The following is a 22,127-nucleotide window of genomic DNA, read 5'->3' as shown; positions in this document are numbered from 1 at the left end:
TGGAATGACACCCTGTGGGTGAGACCTGAGGCCATAAGGGATTATTGTGGGGACTCACCTACTGACTGTTAAGGGCTTAAAATAGGAACTGGCTCAGAGAAAGCTCACCGAGGGGCTGAACAGGTCAGTGTGGACTGGCTCCCAACCCTTCCCCTCCGCTTTCAAACTCAGTTCAGCCCTCTTTCCCCTCCCCTCTGCCATCCTGGCCCTTCTTCAATTCATCTTCCACACAGCCCCCAAAGGGAACTTTCAAAATAAAAAACAGGATATGTCACTGCTATCTCTGACTCACCAGTGAGTCTAAACTTCTCTCCACTCTGGCCCCAGGACTCCAAACAGGCTTCTTTCAGGTCCTCTGTGCCCTGCTCCCTCCTGCCCCAGGGCCTTTGCCCACACTGTCTTGCTAGGTGTGTTCATATTTTCCTCCTCCATTAACTCTATCCCACAGCTCTCAGCTCAAGCACCACCCCTTAGAGGAAGCCCTCTGATTTACTCATTTGTCTAATAAGTCTCCTTCGGCTGAGAGCCCCAGGAGAGGACATGTGTACTCAGAACCTAAAAGAACCTGACACAGAATCATCCTGTTGTAATTGTTTGTTGCAGGTTTACAAATGCCCAGAAACATCTGGAAGGAACACAGCATTCAGAGTGGCCTCTCTGGCCACTTTGGGAGAGGAGAGGAGTTCACTTACTACCTCACTGAATCAGTTTTTAAGTTAGGACAAAAATAGTGAGGAAGCCTTTCTTGTGGCTACGAAGCTCAAATTAAATGACACCAAGCAGGGGCTGGGAGAGAAGTAGACAAGGGGCATTTCCTCAGCAACCCAGACCTCTCCCACCCCCAGGTCTGCTCCCAGCACATAGTCCCAAAACCCAGCCCAAACACCATCAAAATATTTATTAAAACCAAAGCAGGAGGGAACAGAGCGGTTAGGAAGGCAAATCAAAGTGCAGATTGGAGGAGGGGGCAGAGCAACAAGTGGGGCAGAGGGGCCCCGTGGTCTGGGCTAGTGGCACCCTTCACCCACCGCTTCTGCCCACCCTGTCAGTGAAGGTCCCCCACTCACCTTTCCCATCTCACATCCATCCTGGGGGGAAGTTGGGGCCCTGCAGTGACCCCCTGGGGAGGGACCACCCCCTTGATCCACCCATGGCTGTCAGTCAGTCAGTCTGTCTCCCTCCCTCACTTTCCCAATAAATAAACCGCTCGGGCCTCAGCTCCTTCGGAGTAGGGCAAAGAACAGCTCAGGGACCCCTGCCCCGCTCAGGGGTATAAGGGGTTGGGGCGTCGGTCCCACATCCCTCCTACCCTTTGCTGGTGCCCCAAGCTTGCCAAAGAGGCCTTGATAAATAAATAACGCTCCATTAAAGCTTCAATCAGAAAAACCTTTAAGACGACAGAAGTGCTCTCGCTGTCCTGCAAACAAGCAAGCCAAGGCCTCGCCACCTGGCCTGGTCAGCACGCAGGTTTCTGGGGGCAGGTGGCCACCCTGGGCCTCGTGGGGCCCCTGGAGCAAGGAGACCAAAAGTGCAGTTAGAGCCCCCACCACGCGCACACATGGACTCATGCACACACACGTGGACACACTGGGGCGTGTTTTCAGTGCACGCACAGATGTGTTCACCTTCATTCCCCGGTACATGCACACACACATGCTCACACACCACTCACCCGGTGGACACACATGTTGGGTGCCAGGTGCATGCATACACACCACAAACAGAATCCTTCCCTTCCTGGCTTGCTCAGCCTCCTGGCAGTAGCCAGACTCCAGAGCTAGAAGCTTCTGGAGATAGGGGAGAGGGGTATAAATTAAACGTTTCCAATCAGGCTGGGAGGACGGCCAGGGGCAGGGGGCTCCAGGACTGCAAAGACAGGGTGGGCATCTCCGGAGGCCCTGGTCCCCCCGAGCCCCGTCAGAAATCCAGAGGGGTAAGGTCCCCAAAGTCACAGTCGAAGAGGTCTCTGATGCCCTCACCCTCCTCAAGGCCAAAGTGGTAGTCGAGGGCCTCATGGGGGGGGGACAGGCTGATGAACTCCTCAGGGAGGAGGCCGGAGAAGTCCTCCCGTACATGTTCCAGGAGCGAGTCGGCCGCCACCAGCGGGGACAGGCGGTCCTCGTCCACAGGGGCCCGCAGGCCACCCATCCGGGAAAGCAGAGGCTCTGGGGAGATGGGGGAGCATCACAGGCCAGGGACGGCCCGCAGGGAGGGCGGGGAGGGCAGAGGGGGCTCTCGTGCCTGCCCACCCCACTGGGAGAGGGACACTGACCCACCGCACCCACCCACCCTTCACCCACCTTGCTCCAGGCTGAGCAGGGACTGGCTGGGATCCGCAGCAGGGGACGAGGGGGGAGATGATGGCGGTGGCACTGCGGTGGCAGGATCAACTGCCCTGTCCTCCTCCCCAGAAGCTGTCCCCTGGGATGGGGTCTTCCCAGGGCTGATCCCGCCTGCACTCTCCTCAGGGCACAGGAAAACGTCAATGGGGCCTTGTTTGCTCTTAAGGGAGATCTGAAAGGTCTGGGTGGAGGCAGCGGGCAGGGTGAATGGAGGCTCAGCGGACCGCCAACCCCACCCAGCCTGTCCTGGGCAGGTCTGGAGTCCTAGGTCTCACCTCTGAGGAGTCTACGGCTTGGAGCTGGGTCTCGGGAGGGGCCTTGATCACCATGACCATCTGCTCTGCAGGGTCTGCAATACTACGAAGGTCCTGGCAGGTCACGTAGGCCAGGGTTGGTGGAGTCAAGGACCATATGACCTTTGACCTCTGGGCTCATCCACCCAGAGTTCATAAGAATCCATACCTCATACCTACTTAGTCTGTCCTGTCCTCTTCATACCCCACCCCAGGGCCTGGCACACAGTTGGTGCTTGAGTCTCACACCTTTGAGCCTCAGTTTCCACATCTGTACAATGACATCATTCCACCCACCTAATCCCAAGGTAATGTTGGCTTCCTGCAGTAATTTGATGTAGGTTACTTAACACAACTCCACGCCTGCTGCTGAGCATTTATTCTGACCCATAATCTTGGTGTCACTTGGTGGTTGTCTCTAAAACTGATAAACAGAATTTGCGGAGTGCCTAGATGGCTCAGTCAGTTAAGCATCTGCCTTCGGCTCAGGTCATGATCTCTGGGTCCTGGGATTGAGCCCCATATGGGACTCCCTGCTCAGCGGGGAGTCTGCTTTTCCCTCCCCCTGCTCTTATACCCTCTCATGCGCATGCGTGCTCTCTCTCCCCTCCTCGGAAATAAAATCTTAAAAAACAAAAAACAAAAAAAAAAACCCCACGTGATTTGGCTATTTACTAAAAAAAAAAAAAAGCAAAGAGAAGAACACTTATTTTAAAATAGTGTCTCTAGGGGGTGCCTGGTTGGCTTAGTCAGTGGAACATGAGTCTCTTGGTCCCGGAGTTGTGAGTTCAAGCCTCATGTTGGGTGTAGCATTACCTAAAAATAAAATCTTAAATAAAAAGCTTCTATTTTGGGGGCACCTGGGTGGCTTAGTGGGTTAAAGCCTCTGCCTTCGGCTCAGGTCATGATCCCAGGGTCCTGGGATTGAGCCCCACATCGGGCTCTCTGCTCAGCAGGGAGCCTGCTTCCTCCTCTCTGCCTACTTGTGATCTCTATCAAGTAAATAAATAAAATCTTTTTTTAAAAAAAGCTTCTATTTTTGTGAATGAAAGATGAGTGGGCGCCTGGGTGGCTCAGTGGGTTAAGCCGCTGCCTTCGGCTCAGGTCATGATCTCAGGGTCCTGGGATGGAGTCCCGCATCGGGCTCTCTGCTCAGCAGGGAGCCTGCTTCCTCCTCTCTCTCTGCCTTCCTCTCTGCCTACTTGTGATCTCTCTCTGTCAAATAAATAAATAAAATCTTAAAAAAAAAAAAAAAAGATAAGTAAGAACTTAGATCTCTGACCTTGAAGCTACTACCCCCATGGACAAAATCACTACTAAATAAATGTTTGCTGCTGCCGGTACTAGTTTTTCTCATTTTAATCTGTGCAGTTTGGGCACTGACTACTTTCCCCTCTTGCAGATGAAGCTGAGGCTCAGAGGGGCTCTGTAACTCGTCCAGCCTAACACCAAGGAAGCGCTCAGCCCAGAACTGGCAACCAAAGCCAGAGCCCCGTCCTGAATTCAGGGCCCGGGGTCGCCTCCCTAGTCCCACTTGGATGGGGCCGCACCCAACGGTCCTGCCCATCCCTGGCCAGCGCCCCTGACAGTCCAAGGATATCGCTGGCTGTCGGCGTCCTCAGAGAGCAGCCTCAGTTGGGTGGTGCAGAGATGGATCAGGTGGTCCAGCTGTCGCTCACTCTCCTGGAGCTGCCGCAGGTCCTGGGTCAGGCCTTCCAGCCGCCCGCCGATCCCCACTGCCGCGTGGCTGCCTCTGCAGGCGGCAAAGGGAGGGTCTGCAGCTCCCAACCCGGGAGCCCTAACCCTCCGCACCCAGTCTGCTGCTGCCCATCCTGGGAGGCCCAAGCAAGCCTTCATCCCTCTCTGGGTCTGGCGCCCCGGCTGAGAAACAGCAGAGAGCGGAAGCTGGGCTCCAAGTCAGCCTAGCAGGGGTCTGAATTTGGGCCTGGACGGCTGTAAATACCAACATGTCCCTTCCAGGGGGCACGAGAGGTAGATGATGGCAAAGGGCATAGGCATGCCACGGAAAACTGTAAGATCATATAAAAGGACGAGAACGTATCAGATGTACAGACACGGATGCACTTCCAGGACATGCCATCAAGTAAAAAGAAAAGAAAAATGATGCAGAAGGGAATGATCCACCAAAATCTAAAAAAGAGGTGTCCCAGAGAGGGGACTAGCATGGCCAGTGAAGGGGGTTAAGAGGGGAAAAACAAAACAAGAACTAACAAGAACCAAACAGTTGTGTTAGACAATCCCACTGACGGCAAGAGAAGGCAGAACGGCCATCACCTAGGGTAGGAGGGGTGGGCAACACTGGGAAGGAGCCCAGGGAACTTTCTGTGGTGCTGGACATGTTCTTCATCCTGATCTGGACGGTGGCTCGCCAGGCGAAGAAATACAGGACGGTGCACGGGGCTGCAGGTGTAGCATCTGCGGACTTTCCTCAGGGAAGCCACCTCCCCCCCCAAGCCGTGGTTTCCCCAGCTAGACAGGAGGATGCCAGGATGCGGACGGCCACGGTGGTGATCACCATCAGCTCCTGCACGCTGGCCCGGCCCCGGGCCCCAGCCTCCGCCTGCCCTCCCGAGTGGCTGGTACCTACAGCCACTGGATGTGGTTCTTGGACTTCTTGGCAATGAGCTGGATGCCCTCGAGGACATTGGTGATGTCATAGATGCGCCGTTTCTGCACCTTCAGCACCTCGGCTGCCCAGTTCAGATCAACAACGCCATCAGCTGAGCGGCTCAGCAGCTCCAGGAAGCGCTTTGTGGTCAGATTCAGCGAGGTCTCATAGCGTGACTTCTCCCCTGGGGATTTTACACCTGGGGGTCCAGGCACGGAGGGCGCCTCAGCACCACCCCCACACCCAGCCAGGCAAGCCTTCCAGGCAGGGCAGGAAGATGCGGGGGATGGGCAGATGGCACCTACCCCTTGGCGAAGCCAACAGGGAGGGCCTGGGGCTGCTGCCTGCCAACCATACGACATTCCTCTTCTGGCTGGGGAACTCCCCACCCCCCAGGGCCTGCGGAAGCCATGCCAGGCAGCCACTCCAGCTGCCCCTTGGGGACCCCCAGAGGTCTGGCTCAGGGCCAGGCCTCACAGACCGGAGCTTACTTTGCCAGAGTGTTTGTCCATCCACACCCCCAACTTGGGCCCTGTCAGAGGGCCTGCTGCAGCCCAAGCTCTGTGGGTACCTTTTCCTGGGTGGCGACCTCTGCCCCGGGCCGGCCCGCTGCTCTCAGCCAGGTACTGATGGTCTGTTTCCAGGTCCAACCTCCGCTTTACCTGCGGCAGAAACAATGGGAAGATGCCCAAGAATTAGTAGGAGTGAGCCCTCAGGAGACCTGGCTCAGAGCTTGGTGCTCCTGGGCCACCCGTGCCCCACTCTGTGTAGTAGGCTGCCTCCGTGAGGGTCGGGGAGCTCCCAGGGGACACAGTCCTACCACACGGAACAGGTCACTCAACAGGAGTTCTAGCTCTGCCACTACTTCCCTGGTGTCTGTGGTGGTTTTATTTATTTTTTTTTTAAAGATTTTATTTATTTATTTGAGAGAGAATGAGAGAGAAAGGGCATGAGAAGGGGAGGGTCAGGAGCAGCAGACTCCCCGCTGAGCAGGGAGCCGGATGTGGGACTCGATCCTGGGAACTCCAGGACCATGACCTGAGCTGAAGGCAGTTGCCCAGCCAACTGAGCCCAGTTGGCCCCTGGCGGTAGTTTTAAAAGAGGTTTGCAGGGGCGCCTGGGTGGCTCAGGCGTTAAGCGTCTGCCTTGGGTTTAGGTCATGATCCCACGGTCCTGGGATGGAGCTCCCTGCTCAGCGGGAAGCCTGCTTCTCCCTCTCCCTCTGTTGTGTTCTTTCTCTCACTGTCTCTCTCTGTCAAATAAATAAAAATTTTAAAATAAAATAAAAGAGGTCAACAAATTTCTTGATACTCTTCTTTTCAAAAAAATGGGGCCTAATTCTTTTCGCCTTAAGTATGGGCCAGATCTGGTAACTTGCTTCCAAGGAGCAGTGTGATGGGGGTGATGACAAGTCGCCTCTTGGACTGGGTCAGAGACGCGCTGGAGCTTCCTTCTTCCTTCCTAAACTGGACCACTTGTCCTGGGGAGAGCCGCGGCCATGTCCCACAGGCCCAAGTGGCAAGGCACTGAGGCCTCCTCCAGTAGCAGTGTGAGTCTTAGAAACAAGTCCTCCAACCTCAGATCCTGAGCCAGAAGGACTAAGCTAAGCCTCCTCTGAATTCCTGCCCCACCAAGTCTGTACGATAATGAACGTTTGTTACTGGGGTGTTATTTTAATTAAGTTTTTAATTTCAATTGTAGTATCATTAACACACAGTGTTGTATTAGTTAAGTGCTTGTTGTTTTAAGTCATCTGGCTCCAGGTCCCTTGGGCAAGCCACCTCCTCTCTGGTTTCTGTGAACATGGTGGCCGTTAGTGCTCACCAAATGATTTGCACATGTTAATTCATTCTGTCCTATGGGTTAGCAGCACAATAATGGCTCTGTTTCGAGGCGCCTGGGTGCCTCAGTCGGTTGGGCATTTGCCTTCAGCTTAGGTCCTGGGATCGAGCCCCGCATAGGGCTCCCTGCTCAGGGGGCGTCTGCTTCTCCCTCTCCCTCTGCTGCTCCCCCTGCTTCTGAGCTCTGGTGCTCTCTGTCAAATAAATACATAAAATCTTTAAAGATAATAATAATCATGATTCCATTTTACAAATAAAGTAACTGAAGTCCAGAAAGGCCCAAGGTCAGATGGCCAGGAAGCGGCTGAACCAAGATTCCCATCCAGAACGCTCTCAGATTTAGTCACATACACTGGAGGACAGAGATTGCCCCCAGAGTCCCACAGGGATCTCAGGCCCATCCTGACTCACACCAGCCAAACCTGCCCCTCCCTCACCCACAGGGTTTCCTGAGCTCGAACCTCTTTAAGGCAGCCATGCCCTCATCACATCTGGTTGCCAAGAAATCCCATCACCAGTCAGTCTCCTCCCCACCTCCATCTGTCCCTCTCCAGCCTAGGACCCTCCTGCCACTTCTCCGCGTCAACTTCTGCTGAGAGGGGTTTTCCCACAAACCTCTGCCTCCAAGCTTCAGCCCACGGGGCTTCCCTCCCAGAAGAACCCTCACCCCCCTCCCTCCTCTTCACACGGATTCTACCCACCTCTGTGGGCAGGCACCTCAGCCATTACTTTGGTCCTTCTGATGCCGCAATGACCGGGCCTCTTCTCCTGCCAAAGTGCATCAAAACCAAGCTTTGCCCACATTATCTCTTCCTACAAATTTCCGGAGACGCGTCTGTCTCACCCGGAAGACAGTGACCCCTCAGAGGCAGGCGCCGGGCCTGAATCCTCACCGTCCGCTGTGGGGCCAGGCGCTAACTAGCATGTTTGCAGGCTCATGGGTGCCCTCAGGCATCCCGTGGGGGTAGAAGCACTCACACAGGCCGAGTGCCTTTTGTGCACTGAGCGTTCCCCGCATTCAGTCATCAAACCCTCTGTCCAGACCTTGCAACAGATGCCGTGATGACCTTCCCTTCCCCAGGGGCCTGCACCTCAGAAAGATCGTTTGGTGAGAGCAAGGGCCAGGAGGTGAGCCCTAACAGGCTGGCACAGAGCCCATGTTCCTATCTGCCACGTGCCCTGCCTTCCTGCTGCCTAGTCCAGAAGCCAGCCCCCGACGCCAGCCTTGTCCCTTGGGCCAGAACCTAATGTGCACCTGCCAACAGCACCCCTCCTCTTCTCCCCGTTCCTCAGACCCCTGCCCACCCTGAAGCCAGGTCAGTGCCACACCCTGAAGCAAGGGCTCAAGCAGATGTCCATTTCTGCCACTGCTCTCCAGACAGCTTGGCACAGAAGCCTAAAAAGGCAGAGCTGAACTGCCTTCTCGTGATCTCTGTCTGTCAAATAAATAAAATCTTTAAAAAAAAAAAAAAAGAAAAAGAAAAAGAAAAAAAGAAAGAAAGGCAAAGCTGAAGACACACAGAATGCTGGCGAAAAAATCTGGACCACTCCACCAACCATCTGTGGAAGGGGAGCCCCAAAAAAGTGTGGCTTGTCTGGCCCCTGGAATACCATGTAGCTGTCAAGGCTCGAGGGAGAGTGACACAGAATCCACTCAAAGACAATGACAAGAAAAACATTGTTAGAGGGCCATGCATTGATTGGATCCCTTTTTGGATTAAAAAAATCTCATGAAACATCTTCTCTGGTTTAGTTTTCCGTATTTTAGAATCCATTCTAGGAGTAAACTCCGGAGGGTGTGTGGGTGGGGACCACCATGGGGACTGTTATGGTATCTTATCAAGGGTGGATGACCCACTGTTTAAACATAGAAATAAAGGGAAAACTACAATTTCTAAAACTTAAGAAAAAGAAAATGGTCACAACCACCTTAAAAAAAAAAACAGGCTTAGGAAAAGAAAGCAGAAGGAAAAATGGATGGGTTGGCATCTAACTTAGTCTCTTAACTCTTTTTGTATAGTAAATGTCTATTATATTTAACTTATTTTTCTTTTAAGATTTTTTATTTATTTGACAGACAGATCACAAGTAGGCAGAGAGGCAGCCAGAGAGAGAAGAAGGGAAGGAGGCTCCCTGCTGAGCAGAGAGCCCGATGCAGGGCTCAATCCCAGCACCCTGGGATCCTGACCTGAGCAGAAGGCAGAGGCTTTAACCCACTGAGCCACCCAGGCGCCCCATTTTAACTTGTTTTTTAACAGCCATGACAACAGGAAAGAAGTGGATGGGAAGGGCCAGAAGAAACAGCTGAATTGTTCAGAAACTTGTGTATGCAAGAGGTGCTCAATGAATGCTCACTGATGCTGAAGCTGAACCCGTGGCTGGCTTCAAAGACTGCCCCAAACCAATGCCAGTGCAGAAGGTCAGAGGTCACAGCTGCATTGGCCAGTGGCTACCCAGAGGTACAAGAGGGGGCAGTGGTGGAGGGCGCCAGTGCTAGGCCCATGTTTCTGCGACTTCAGCTCCAGCATGGTGCCAGCCCTCACCACCCTCCCCACACATCCCCCCACCCTGGGAGAAAATGGCTACTAGTGCTTCAGTGCTGTGAGGGCACAGGCTCCTTAAGTGCCTGTGTCTAGTACCTCTTGGGCGTTCACTAACTCAACAATTGAATGAATGGAATGCTCGGGCCTACAGGGCAGCCCCTAACACCGCTGAGGGTGGGGTGGAGCACGTGTCCTCAGCCCAGTCTCTGGCAGTCCCTCAGAGCCTGGAGCTCAGCCTCTACAGCCCTGGGGGTCTGCTAAGTACTCAGTTTGCAGGTCCAGGCCCCAGGCTGGCACCTGCACAGAAAGGCCACCGGAATATAGGTGACCTGCCCCTTGGTACAATCCTCTTCCCTTCACCCATCAGAAGGGTCCCTGAACTTCCTTCAACCTCTATTAGCATCTCCAGGGGGCAAAGCATCCCCATGGCTAATTGGTTAACCACTCAGGAAGTCTGGATTGGTCCCTCCATTTCACTAGCTGAACGACCTACCATCCCTGGGTCTCAGCTTCCCTCTCTGTAAAAGGGGATGGATGTTGAGAGTTAACTGGATGAAGTGCTTGGCACACAGCCTGACACACAAAACAGGCTCAAAACAATGGTGGCTCCTATTGTTATTAACATCTTGGTGATTCCGGAAGGAAGGCAGCACTGGGCGAGGGGCCAAGGGAGTTAGGAGAGACTTGCCGGGATGCCTCAGGGACCAGCTGCCACCCAGGCCCCCATAAGCAGTTGGACAGCTTCCACCTCCTTGCCCTGGCTCTGCCTCACCCCTCCCACTCGCTCCAAGCCCCCTGCTGAGACCCCATCCTGCCTGGCTGGTCTGGCCCCCTGCCCCCTGCCAGCCTTCCATGCCCCACCTTCACCCACAGGCTCTGCCAGTCAAACTGGTCTCCACACCCAGTCCTGCAGCCCACGGGTCCAAGCTTCAGGCCTCTGCACCCTTCTCCCCTGTAACTCAGCAACCTCTTTTTGGGCTCCCCCGCTCCCCAGTCCCAATTGCTCTTGAGCCTCTTGCTGCTCAGGGAACACTTTATCAAGCCATCTCCCTGGGATGTTTACTCTCCTGGCACTGGGGGCCTCCACTCCAGCTCCCAGAGGCCCAGCCCACCCAGTACTTCCCTGGGGGCCTAGGGGTCTGCCTGCCTGATTAATGAGGCTCCATGGCAACCAGGGCCTGTGAGGGTGGAGGGTGGCAGATGGAAGGACAGGCAAAGGGAGGGGATCAGCAGCTGGCCCAGCCACCCCGCCCCTGCAGAGAAGGCCTCCCAGCCAGGAGGCCTGTCCCCAGAGGCCCAGAGGCCCAGGCCTGCACCTGGCAGTGGAGGCTCTAGGGAGGAACGAGGGTCTCCTCAATGACTCTTCAACAGTCTGGCACCAGGACACCCCCTCTTCACCTCCCCAAGGAGCCATCCCCACTACCCTGCCACGAGTTCTGGTCTGGAGCCAGCAGGCCTCAGTTCAAATCCCAGCCCCACCACTTGCAGCCGTATGACCGGGGGCAAGTCACTTCCCCTCTGGGCCTCAGTTCAGATGGGCACAGTGACAACACTGAGCTCACAGCATGGTTGTGAGTTTTAGCTGGCTCCAAGTCTGCCAGAGACCTGGCATGCATGCAACGCCAACTGAATACACGTGGGCCATTATTACCACTGATTCTGACCCTCAAGCGGCTCTGGGAAGCTGAGGCCCGCCGCAGAGGAGCAAACAGGGACTGGCCCGAGGTCACCCCGCACCCCGGGGCGGGGCCTGGAGGCCCCACCCAGGCTCGGTCCCGCCCAGCCCGGGAGCTTCGGCCAACCCCCCCTCCCGCGCCCCCGTTGCCTCCGGGCCCAAAACCGCGCCCCGCCTGGGTCTGCAAAGGGGTCCCGACGCGCACTCGGCCCGAGGTCCCTGCTGTCCGTACCGGCGGGCGGCCGAGCGCAGGGCGCGGCGCGCTGGGTGTGGGCCGGGGCGCCTGCGGCGTGGCGAAGAGCAGCAGGTCGGGGTCGCGGGGGCCGGCAGCTGGCGCGGCGGGGGCCGGCGGGGCGCTGGCGTCCTGCGCGGTGGAGATGATGACGATCTGCGAGGAGTCGAGCAGCCGCAGCGCGCCGGCCCCGAGCAGGGCCTCCAGCGCCGGCGCGCATGGGCCGCCTGCGGGGGCCCCGGCCACGGCCATGGCGCTCACGGGCCGCGCGGCCCGGGTGGCAGGCGGCGGCGGCGGCGCGGGCCCATGGCGGCAGGCCGCGGCGAGGGCTCGATCCCGCTCCGCCCCCGGCCGCCGCTGCCTGCAAAGTCCCGGCCACTTTTACGCGCCAAATCCTTTTTGCCGCGAAAGAGCCACGAGCCGCCGAACGCTCTCACCATTGGCTGTCCGGACTGTGACGTAGGCGACGGCGACGGGGCCCATTGGCTGCAGCGCGCCGGACCGGCGGCAGTGGGCGGGTCGGGGCGTCGGCGCGAGGAGGCGCGGCCAATCGCTGCACCGGGCGCGCGCAGGCTTTGTCGGGGCGGTGCCAAGCGATTTCGCACTCCCCGCCCCCAGCCGGGACTGTCCCTACCCGAGGCGTGGTGGCCCCGCTCCCACCCCGACGCACCGCATCCTGCTGATATGTGGAGACCTTTAGGGCAGAGGGTCCGTTCTGCACTTCACACCATACGCAGACCTCACGTGACCCCTAGACTCCGCCACCTGTAGCCCCAACAACCTCAGTTCGGATCGTTAGAAACTGCCCTTCCTCTTTTCTAAGTTCAGCCCCACCTCCAAAGCCCCAGCTGCCGCTCCCATCCTCAACTTGCCCCACCTATACCGTTTACTTTCAAATCCTGCACCTGCCTTGTCCCTCTGCCCCCGAGCCTGAGCAGAAGGGGACTGCTAGGAAGTGGGGAGGGACATCTGGCCCAATACAGCGTGGGGCTTTCCTGTAAGCCTCCTTTTAGCTGGAATCTCTTCAATAGTCAATGCACAGCATCTGCTTGAACTCATTCATTCACCCATTTATTCAGCAAACGTTTTGAGAGCCTGCTCTGTGCCCCATTCTTAGTTCAGACCTTGAAGAGCTCGGTTTAGTGAAAAGAGGAACAGAGATAACAAATGTTTGGAATTTCCACCATTAACTCCATGTTAGAACTCACAAAGGGAGGAGGTGAGGGTGCTGAGCATGAAAATGCATTTAATCCCGAGGCCCTGGGACCTCTCCATCAGCCATTTCTCATTGCTCAGGTCAGCTGATTTGACCAATATTGTCCTCTCTGTGCCAGACCTTGTGCCAGCTCTGAGGGCAGAGATGTGAGACTTGATCATTTCTATGAACTTGCCTGCCATCTGGTGGGGATGATCCACAGGGAAAAAAATAAAAAAATAAATAAGGAAAAAGAAGCTAATACACAAACAAGGATCATATCCCTAGGGCAAGAATAAACATGACTTCCTCCAGAAAGCCCTCCGGGGGGTCGTAATTACTCACTTCCTCCATTGCTCAAGGCTGCCTCTGTTCCAACACTGACCACACATTCAATTGCTCCATCTGCCTCTCCTACCAGACTGGGAACTCCAACAGGGCCTCCTCCCAACACTGGTCTCACCCAGAACAGGTGCTGAGAAAGGTTAGGAAAGGAACAGACTAGTGGCTGAGGCTACCCAGAGTACAGCATGGAGGCCCTAGGTCTTTAAAAGGAGGCCTCAGCAACCAGCTTCAGAATCACCTGGGCACTCATTAACTTTGGGTCCACCCATCCTTGCCAATTTAGAATTTCTAAGTGCTCAGGAATCTCTGTTTTCACCATCAGTCCCCTACCCACCCCACCCCGCAATGCTAGATGATTTTTATGCAGGTTCACATTTGAGAACAAACAGTATACCAGTATAACCAAAATGTGTAGTGTAGCCTTGAATTATAGCCCCTTGAGGACAATTCTCAGCTCCAGTTTCCTCATCTGTAAAATGGGCACATTGCCCTAGCTATTCCTGGGTTGCCATCAGGATTAAAAAAAAAAAAAATAGGGGATCTACTGTAAGTGTTCCCTAAACTATGAGGTGATTTAGGACAGCAGCAGGAGTTTCCAAAGCAGTTTTTGAAATTACTCATGATAGGGGGCACCTGGGTGGCTCAGTTGGTTAGACATCTGACTCTTGATTTCACTTCAGGTCATGATCTCAGGGTCCTACGTGAGATCTAGCCCTGTGTCGGGCTCTGCACTGGGCGTGGAGCCTGCTTGGGATTCTCTCTCTCCCTCTCCCTCTGCCCCTCCCCATCCTGCTATCGCTCTCAAGAAAAGAAAGAAAGAAATTTCTCATTGTAAATCCTAGGTTGTGAGCACTAGAAGGGACCAGAGAGACTGTAAGCCTCTTGCTGTAGAGATGGGAAAATTGAGGCCCATTCAAAAATAGGGACCTGTGAGGTTAACCAGTGATAGAATTTGGCCTACACTGGATACCCAGGCATGGGGCTAGCCTGTCCCTCTTCTCCCCAGATAGAGAAGCCACCATTATTAGAATGGTAGGTCTCATTTGAAATAATCAAGCCAGACTCTGAAGGAGAATAGAGAAGTCAGCAACATTCCCATTCCAGGTGGAGCTTCCTTTCTCTGTATCTTCCCAAAGGGTCTCAATAATGCTAACATTTGCTTCGTAAAGTACTCTCAGACCCCACAGTCATTCAACAAACAAGTTATTGAGCACCTGTCTTCTGCCAAGCACGATACTGGTTGCTGGAGAAGGAAGACAGATATGGCTGTTATTGCCCCATTGATGAGAAAGCTGAGGCCCCAAGGGCATGAACTTACCTAGCAGATGAAAAGACTGTTATTCATGCTTGCTGGAAGTCAGAGCTAGGGGTTTACCAAAGCCCTGGCCTCCCCAAAATATTCAGGTATCCAACCTCCCAGGTAGAAGCAGGTGCCTTTCTTCCCACAATCCCTCCTGTCCTGCTGCAGCAGAAAGGAGTGAAGACCAGAATTCCCAGTGTGAAATCAAGAAAGAGATAAGAGCCTTCTGTATCTATTAATACCCACTTGAAAGCAGCAAAGGCCTGAAAGATGGGGCCCCTTGGCCTCAAGCCTGGGAGATACTGATAAGGCTGTTCTCAACATCAACAGTGCTCTTCAGGCTGGTAGGTTTCCAAAAACTCCACAGTTCCTGGGCAGCCACTTCCAGGGATGATCTCTTTTCAACCAATAATCCCCTAGGTGAAGATTGTTTATCCACATGGTGCAGGAAGAAGGGGGGGCACTTGCAGCTTAAGGTCAGAGGGCGGAAAGGAGATGGGAACTTAGCCGGTTCCACTGCCAAGCCCTAGTGTCTGCCCTTCATACCTCATCACTCCCTGTAAATACCCCAAGAGCCAGGCTCAGGGCTGTCAAGATTATAATGTGTGGTTCCCGAAAGCTAATATGATGGATAGCGGCTTAATTGGTAGGTGTTCACCCCATCACCACCTCCACCAACATCTAACGCTAGAGGAGGAGTCTGAAGGGGTGGAAGCTCCTGGGGCCACGACCATCCTCAGTGTGGAGGTATCTTTCCCTTGAATTTTTCCCAGAAGCAGGATTGTGTGGAACTGATAGGAAGAAGAACTTCTGAATTAGGTGGCTCTAAATGGGAACCTTGGTCTGTGTGACCTTGGACAAGTCAATTCATTTCTTGAATCTCATTCAATCCACAGATATTTATTAATTATGTCAGACATTGTGCTGGGTGCTGGGGAGACAGCTGGATGGAAAACAGACCCCCTCTCTCATACCTGGAGCTCACAGTCCAGCGGGAGAGTCAGAATTATTTACATGGGGGCGCCTGGGTGGCTCAGTGGGTTGGGCCGCTGCCTTCGGCTCAGGTCATGGTCTCAGAGTCCTGGGATCGAGTCCCGCATCGGGCTCTCTGCTCAGCAGGGAGCCTGCTTCCTCCTCTCTCTCTGCCTGCCTCTCTGCCTAACTTGTGATCTCTCTCTCTGTCAAATAAATAAATAAATCTTTAAAAAAAAAAAAAAAAAAAAAAAAAAGAATTATTTACATGAACCTGCACAATAGGCTCATTAAGAATTTTGACCAAGGGGCGCCTGGGTGGCTCAGCCATTAAGCATCTGCCTTTGACTCAGGTCATAATCCCAGGGTCCTGGGAGCATCTGCTTTCAGTTCAGGTCATGATCCTGGGGTCCTGGGATTGAACCTCACATCAGGCTCCCTGCTCAGTGGGAAGCCTGCTTCTCCCTCTCCCACTCCCCTTGCTTGTGTTTCCTCTCTCATTGTGTCTCTTTCTGTCAAATAAATAAAATCTTAAAAAAAAAAGTTTGACAATCCCCCTTTAAAAAAGTTTGACAGGGCGCCTGGGTGGCTCAGTGGGTTAAGCCACTGCCTTCGGCTCAGGTCATGATCTCAGGGTCCTGGGATCGAGTCCCGCATCGGGCTCTCTGCTCAGCAGGGATCCTGCTTCCCTCTCTCTCTCTCTCTCTCTGCCTGCTTCTCTATCTACTTGTGATTTCTCTCTGTCAAATAAATAAATAAAATCTTAAAAAAAAAAAAAAGTTTGACAGACGACACAAATAATTCAAGCTTATTTTTTCCACATACACCACCTCGATGAAGGATACATTCTTACATCTAAAAAAAAAAAAAAAATTAAAAAAAAATCTCCAAACATGAACATCCCATCATTATAAAGACTGCATCATTGGAAGAAATGATTCTGTGGCGACTTAATTTTATTAAGGGGCACAGCAACACCCACTGTTGCATTCTGGCCGGGGGAGGCAGGGAGCTTTATCTCTGCAACATGACATTGGTCTCAAATGGTCCGCATTGCTACACTGAATTCTCTGACTGACACTTTGCTGCCCTTGGAGATGTCCTGTCACTGTGCCAGTTCTGGCTATGTCTGCACATTGGTCTCTTACCCATCTGAGAGGCCATCAAACATAGGAGCAAGCTTGGGATTGGGCTGACCCCAACTCTGTGCCTTGGCTAGATGACCTTGAGTAGGTGATTCACACTCTTGAAGGGCTTGGCTTACCCCATCTGTACAAAGGTCAAAGTCTCCTTTATAGGATGTGTGTCAGGCTAAAATGAGAAAACAAGAAGATTTGCAAACTGTCCCACAGATATAATTTCATTTGAAGGTTTCATATGAAGGTTTTTTTTCTTCCTGAATTGTGAATTAGCTTAAAATTTTCTTAAATTGGGGGCACCTGGGTGGCTCAGTGGGTTAAGCCACTGCCTTCGGCTCAGGTCATGATCTCGGGGTCCTGGGATAGAGTCCAGCATTGGGCTCTCTGCTCAGCAGGGAGCCTGCTTCCTCCTCTCTCTCTGCCTGCCTCTCTGCCTACTTGTGATCTCTCTCTGTCAAATAAAACAGCACTAGCCAGACCATCGTGGTGCTGAGTGGTTGCTGTCCCCCACTGAGCCAGAGCCTTGGCCCTCAGTGGCCTTCCTTGTCCTGCTACTCCGGGGATTCAAGTTTGTGATCCCTGATGCTGCGCCTGGCACAGAGTAAGCACCCTTTAAATGTTAACTATTACTAGTGATATTCTTACTGCTGAGGAACCAACCAGCACCTGTGCAGCTCCTCTGTTTTGCAGGAAACTAAAGAGAGGACGTGAGCAAGGAAGAGTAGAAAAAGTGGGGCTTTCGTGGTGAAACAGGAGACATGGGGCTTGGTGCCAGCTAACAACTGCCTAGCTGTGTGGCCTTGGCTAAGTCCTTGGCCATCAATCAGTCCACGTAAGTAAGTTATGGGCCGGAGGGTGCAGGGTATGGCCTCAGTGACAGGTCTCAGATCCACAAGCCATCCTCCCTTCCCCCAAACCCCATTACCCACTGAACTCATGCTCTGGGGGCCTCTCTTTTCTCCAAGGCTCACCCAGTGCCACTTTCATTCTCTACATCACCCAACCTCTGAGGAGGGATTCTGCTTTTCCAAGGAGAGGAGGAGCACCAGAGATAGTAACTGTGCTCACCCAGAGCACGGCGGCAGAGCCAGCAAGGGAGCCTTAGAACAGAGGGGCTCGGCGTTTTACAGAGGGGCTCTGTAAAGGGAGAATGATAAAAAGAGCGTGTTTACTGGATAGGGTTGTTGGGACATTAAAGTGCTTAGGACAGTAGCTGGTGCACGGAGCGTGCTCAGTAAATGTCAGCTGCTGTTAGGAATCCAAGAGGAATCACAAAAGCTGCTTGCTTACATCTCCTCTCGAGGTGGCAAGGAGGCAAAGAAAACTGTTCTAGAGAGGATGCAGAATCGGAGAATTTTCGTGAAGCAATCTAGGCATACCTTCCCCCTCCCCCTCCCCAGGAGGCACAGGTGGGCACAAAGATAAGGAGAAAAATACAGTCAAAGGGCGATGGAGTGTATAGATGAGGCGATCCCCTATTTTAATATCTCTGAAATCGAGGTACAATCAATAGCATGTCCTGAATTGTAGTTGGTAGCTCTTTTCTTTCTCAGGGGGTCCCAACAATGTCGGAGCTCTTCTTCCATGGCGCCTTCGGGGTAATGAGATCTAATGTACAAAACGCGCTGGGCACAAGCTCTCAGATTACTCTCGCTGTCTTCAGCATCACCAGCACATTCGAGGCTGGCCACAGCGGAACAAGCGGCTTTTCTTCCTTTTTCTCGTTTTCTCGCTGACACCTGCTGACCTGCATTTGGTCCCGGGGTTGACAGGCACATGGCAAATGCGGTTAGGGAGGGCCGTAGGGAGGGCTCAGGATAGGAAGAGAAAGGCTTTTCATAATATATTAAGATATTCAGAGAGGAGGAGCCAGGGATTTTTTTTGTTAAAAAAAAAATCCCTGCTGGAAGCCAGAGTTCTGTATATGCCAAACAGGCCAGGAAACCCAGCAGGCCTCCTGGAGCTGGCAATGAACCGAATCAGGGGCATTGTGTCCAAGCCACTGGCTGGCTGAGGGGGCATTGTTAGGGCCTGGCCCTGTCTGGGAAGAGGGGGCTGGAGGGGGCAGGGGGAGTGTGTTCCCATGACTCCCTGGGGAGTAATAACAATTGGGGCCAGCTGGGAAGCCCGCATGCCAGGGGCCCCAGGCCTGCAGGGGGCTGAAGAAGCAGGGGGGGGCAAGGTCAGGGCTTCCCTTTCTCAGGTTGGGGGGCAGGGCCTAAGGAGGGGGAACATGGGGGTCATTCGCTATACCCCTCTTTCTCACCCCCCACAGCCCTGGGTCACAGAGTCTCTCCAAATTACACCCCATATGTACCCACTTCTCTCCACCTCACAGGCCCACCCTTGGTCAGACCGCCATAGTCTCTCCCCCAGACCCCCGTGTGCCTTCCTCACTGCTGACCTGGCTGCCTACACTCTTCTCCACGTGTTGCGAAAAGAATCTTCCTAAGAGTTAAATCACATCACATCACTCCCCAGCTGAAACCTGCCAAAGGCTGCCCATAAATAACACTTAGAAGGAAACCCAAACCACTTAGTCTGGCCTACAACACCCGCCTGCTAGGCCTGCCTGCTTCTCAGCCTCCATGCCCGGCACTCCAGCACACCCCCGCCCTGTGCTCTGTCCCAGCCTTGCGGGCTTCCTGCCAGGCCATGGAATGCTTTCAGCTGGTTCCCTCCTCTGCACACTTTGCAGATCCTGTGCTGGGAACACCCTTCCTCTGGATCTTTGCATGGCTCCCTGCTCATCATGGGTCTCAGGCCTTCCCTGGAAAATAAGACCCTTTTTGTTCTCCCCTTCCAGGTCATTCTATGACACTGCCCTGTGCTTCTGACTTCTAGCACCTGCTGCCCTCCAAAATGATTAACTTTGTGCCAGCCTTCCCTCCCTAGACTGTAAGCTTCTGGTGGGCAGGACCTGGCCCCTTCATTGTTGAGTCTTAGCGTCCAGTGTCACTAGGTACTTGGTACTTAGTAAGGACCAGGCCAACATTAGCCAGTATATTTATTTATTTATTCGACAGGGAGAGACACAGCGAGAGAGGGAACACAAGCAGGGAGAGTGGGAGAGGGAGAAGCAGGCTTCGCGCTGAGCAGGGAGCCCGATGTGGGACTCCATCCCAGGACCCCAGGATCATCACCTGAGCTAAAGACAGACACCCAACGATTGAGCCACCCAGGTGCCCCCAGCCAGTATATTTCTTATTCCCGTCCTCAGGGCTTGGTAAAGGACACCTGCATGTAGTCAGGCTGGGACAGTCACTCTCAAGCAAAGTTCTGAATCTCCTCCATGAGCCCCAGTTCCAGGAAACTTGTACAGAAACAAAATCACATCTGCATATTCACCAGCCTCTGACTACAATGCAGCACCTTGCGTTTCACGCCTGCAAAAGACCAGAGGCCTATTAGCAGCAACAGGACTTCGTCAGCGACAGAAACCACAGCTACGCCTGTGCCGTGTCCCAGCTGCGCCAAGGTCTTGAGGTACTGTAGACACCTAAGACACCTGGGACATCAAGACACTTATAGACCTGCCACTATTTATTTCTTTAGTGGGTTAAAAAAGAAAAAAAAGCATATATTATTAAATTACAAATTTTTAAAAAATATTTTGATAATTATCTCAAGTCAATATAATTCGTGTCTTTTGTAATCCTGTGTATTTTACTTATTTATTTAGAGAGCGAGATCACGAACACATGAGCCGTGGGGAGGGGGAGGGGCAGAGGAGAGAGAGAGAATCTTAAGCAGTTTGCATGCCCAGGACCTGGGGGGAGGGGGCTCAATTTCACCACCCTGAGATCATGACCTTAGCTGAGATTAAGAGTCAGACACTTGACCAACTGAGCCACCCAGGTGCCCCCTACGTATTTTATTTAATGAGATTTTAAAAAACATTTTATTTATTTATTTATTTAGTAGAGAGAGAGCGCGCATAAGCAGGGGGAACGGGAGAAGCAAACTCCCCACTGCGCAAGAAGCCCGATGCGGTACTCGATCCCAGGACCCTGGGATCATGACCTGAGCCGAAGGCAGACGCCTAACTGACTGAACCACCCAGGCACCCCATTTAATGGGTTTTAAAAAACAGCATTCTGAGAGGGATCCACAGGCTTCACCAGATGCCAAAGGGGTTCGTGACACAGACTAAAAAGACCCCCTAAAAAGGAGAGTCTTCAAAGAGCTGATGTGGTCTGGCTGTGGTCCTTCTCTCAACGAACAATTAGCCCACCAGGAGAGCCTGCAGAAAAGCCTGGAAAAGCAGTGGGAACGAAGCAGAGACCCCACGATCTATGTTTCCAGTTTGCTTCGTTTCCTGCATTGTTTATGAAATCGTGACATTGACAAAGCTCTGGGCGCAGAGGCCTGGTACAGGAGGCGGAGCCCTCCGTTAGGAAGCCCTCTCCACAAGCAATACTCCAAAGACAGTCCTGCTTTCCCTCTGTCTTCCGGCTGGCCTGGGAGGCCTGTAGCTCACTAGAGTGACTCATGCAGGAGACCCTCTGGTTCAAACGAAACCCCTCTCACCTAACATACTGTTCAGGGCTGAAGCAAGACAAACTCTCCCTATCCATCTGGAACATGACGAGGGGAGGAAAAAAAAATAATGTTTCTTTTTATAAATACCCCCTAATTTGTTAAAGAAAGCAAGCCATCTGAAGTCTTAGATTGCAGCGATGAGGGTTCGCTCTGGGAGGTGGAGCCCAGTGCAATGTTCTGGTTTAGGAGGGTGTCAGGTTCAGAGCCTGATTCTCATAAACCCAAGTGAACAATGGAGAAAGAAATGCCATCTCCAGGATTCTCTCCGGGGCCTGCGAGGTGAAAGGCGGGAGCAGGGAGCATCAGGGGAGGCCTTTTCTTGGCGTCTCTGCCTGTGAGTCACGGCTCTCACATGGGCTCACTGAAGGGTCTCTAATTTGGGAGCGGAGCAGCAGAAGGGCCCCAGATCAAACTCAGTTTTGTCCTTTCCATTTCACTTGGGGCTCTGTGGGCCTGAACGTTTGGTATCAGCGACAGCAAGGCTCCAGAGATGTAGGGCGGTTCATCTCCTACACTGATCACAGTGAGGACCGGACTGAGATTTTTGGGGAGTCCGGGGGTGGACTGGGGTGGGAACCAGCTCAAAGAAAGGACTCCCTTTCACATTAGGTTACTGATCAGAGAGAAACCACAACACAGAGAGGGCAAGAAAAAAATGCCGAGGACTTGTGGGGATGACAATGCGATGACATTTCTCAGAAGACAGGAGCGTTTGGCCGGCTCAGTCAGTAGTGTGTGTGACTCCTGATCTGTGGGTCATGAGTTTGAGCCCCACATGAGGTGTACAGATTACTTACAAATAAAAGCTTTAGGGGCGCCTGGGTGGCTCAGTGGGTTAAGCCACTGCCTTCGGCTCAGGTCATGATCTCAGGGTCCTGGGATCGAGCCCCACATCGGGCTCTCTGCTCAGCAGGGAGCCTGCTTCTGCCTCTCTCTCTGCCTGCCTCTCTGCCTACTTGTGATCTCTCTCTCTGTCAAATAAAAACAAATAAAAAAAAATTTTAAATTAAAAAAAAATTAAAAATAAGAAATAAAATCTTTAGGGGCCCAATCAGGTGGCACAGTTGGTTAGGCGCCCA

The 22,127-nt window shown here is 53.2% G+C and overlaps 1 protein-coding gene across 2 annotated transcripts; it reads right to left on the bottom strand.

The window, feature by feature from the left end:
- Positions 1–883: 883 nt before the first annotated feature.
- Positions 884–11,925, bottom strand: E2F1 (E2F transcription factor 1). 2 transcript variants are annotated; one of them, XM_059133512.1, is made up of 8 exons: positions 11,556–11,925; positions 5,836–5,926; positions 5,244–5,463; positions 4,236–4,388; positions 2,618–2,732; positions 2,301–2,523; positions 1,980–2,165; positions 884–1,508 (listed from the first exon to the last, which is right to left on the bottom strand). In XM_059133512.1, the coding sequence occupies exons 1-8, from the start codon at positions 11,805–11,807 to the stop codon at positions 1,390–1,392; spliced, it is 1,359 nt and encodes a 452-aa protein (XP_058989495.1). In that variant the 5' UTR covers positions 11,808–11,925; the 3' UTR covers positions 884–1,389. The 2 variants fall into 2 exon arrangements, with proteins under 2 accessions (XP_058989495.1, XP_058989496.1); XM_059133513.1 differs by having other exon boundaries at positions 884–2,165.
- Between the last annotated feature and the right edge of the window lie 10,202 nt (positions 11,926–22,127).

Source organism: Mustela lutreola, chromosome 9, assembly GCF_030435805.1.
Source record: "Mustela lutreola isolate mMusLut2 chromosome 9, mMusLut2.pri, whole genome shotgun sequence".
NCBI classification, from domain to species: Eukaryota; Metazoa; Chordata; class Mammalia; order Carnivora; family Mustelidae; genus Mustela; species Mustela lutreola.
Note: the sequence above shows the minus strand (reverse complement) of the source record. Positions and strands in the feature narration are given on the sequence as shown.

What these genes read in the sequence shown, in the direction of transcription:
- E2F1 (XM_059133512.1), bottom strand. Translation starts at nt 11,807, where the DNA reads ATGGCCGTGGCCGGGGCCCCCGCAGGCGGCCCATGCGCGCCGGCGCTG. An exon ending in GAGGACGCCGACAGCCAGCG is followed by an intron (nt 2,733 to 4,235) that starts ATATCCTTGGAC and finishes GACTCCACCAAC; the next exon opens with CCTGGCCTACGTGACCTGCC. An exon ending in CCACTTTGGCCTTGAGGAGG is followed by an intron (nt 1,509 to 1,979) that starts GTGAGGGCATCA and finishes TCCTTGCTCCAG; the next exon opens with GGGCCCCACGAGGCCCAGGG.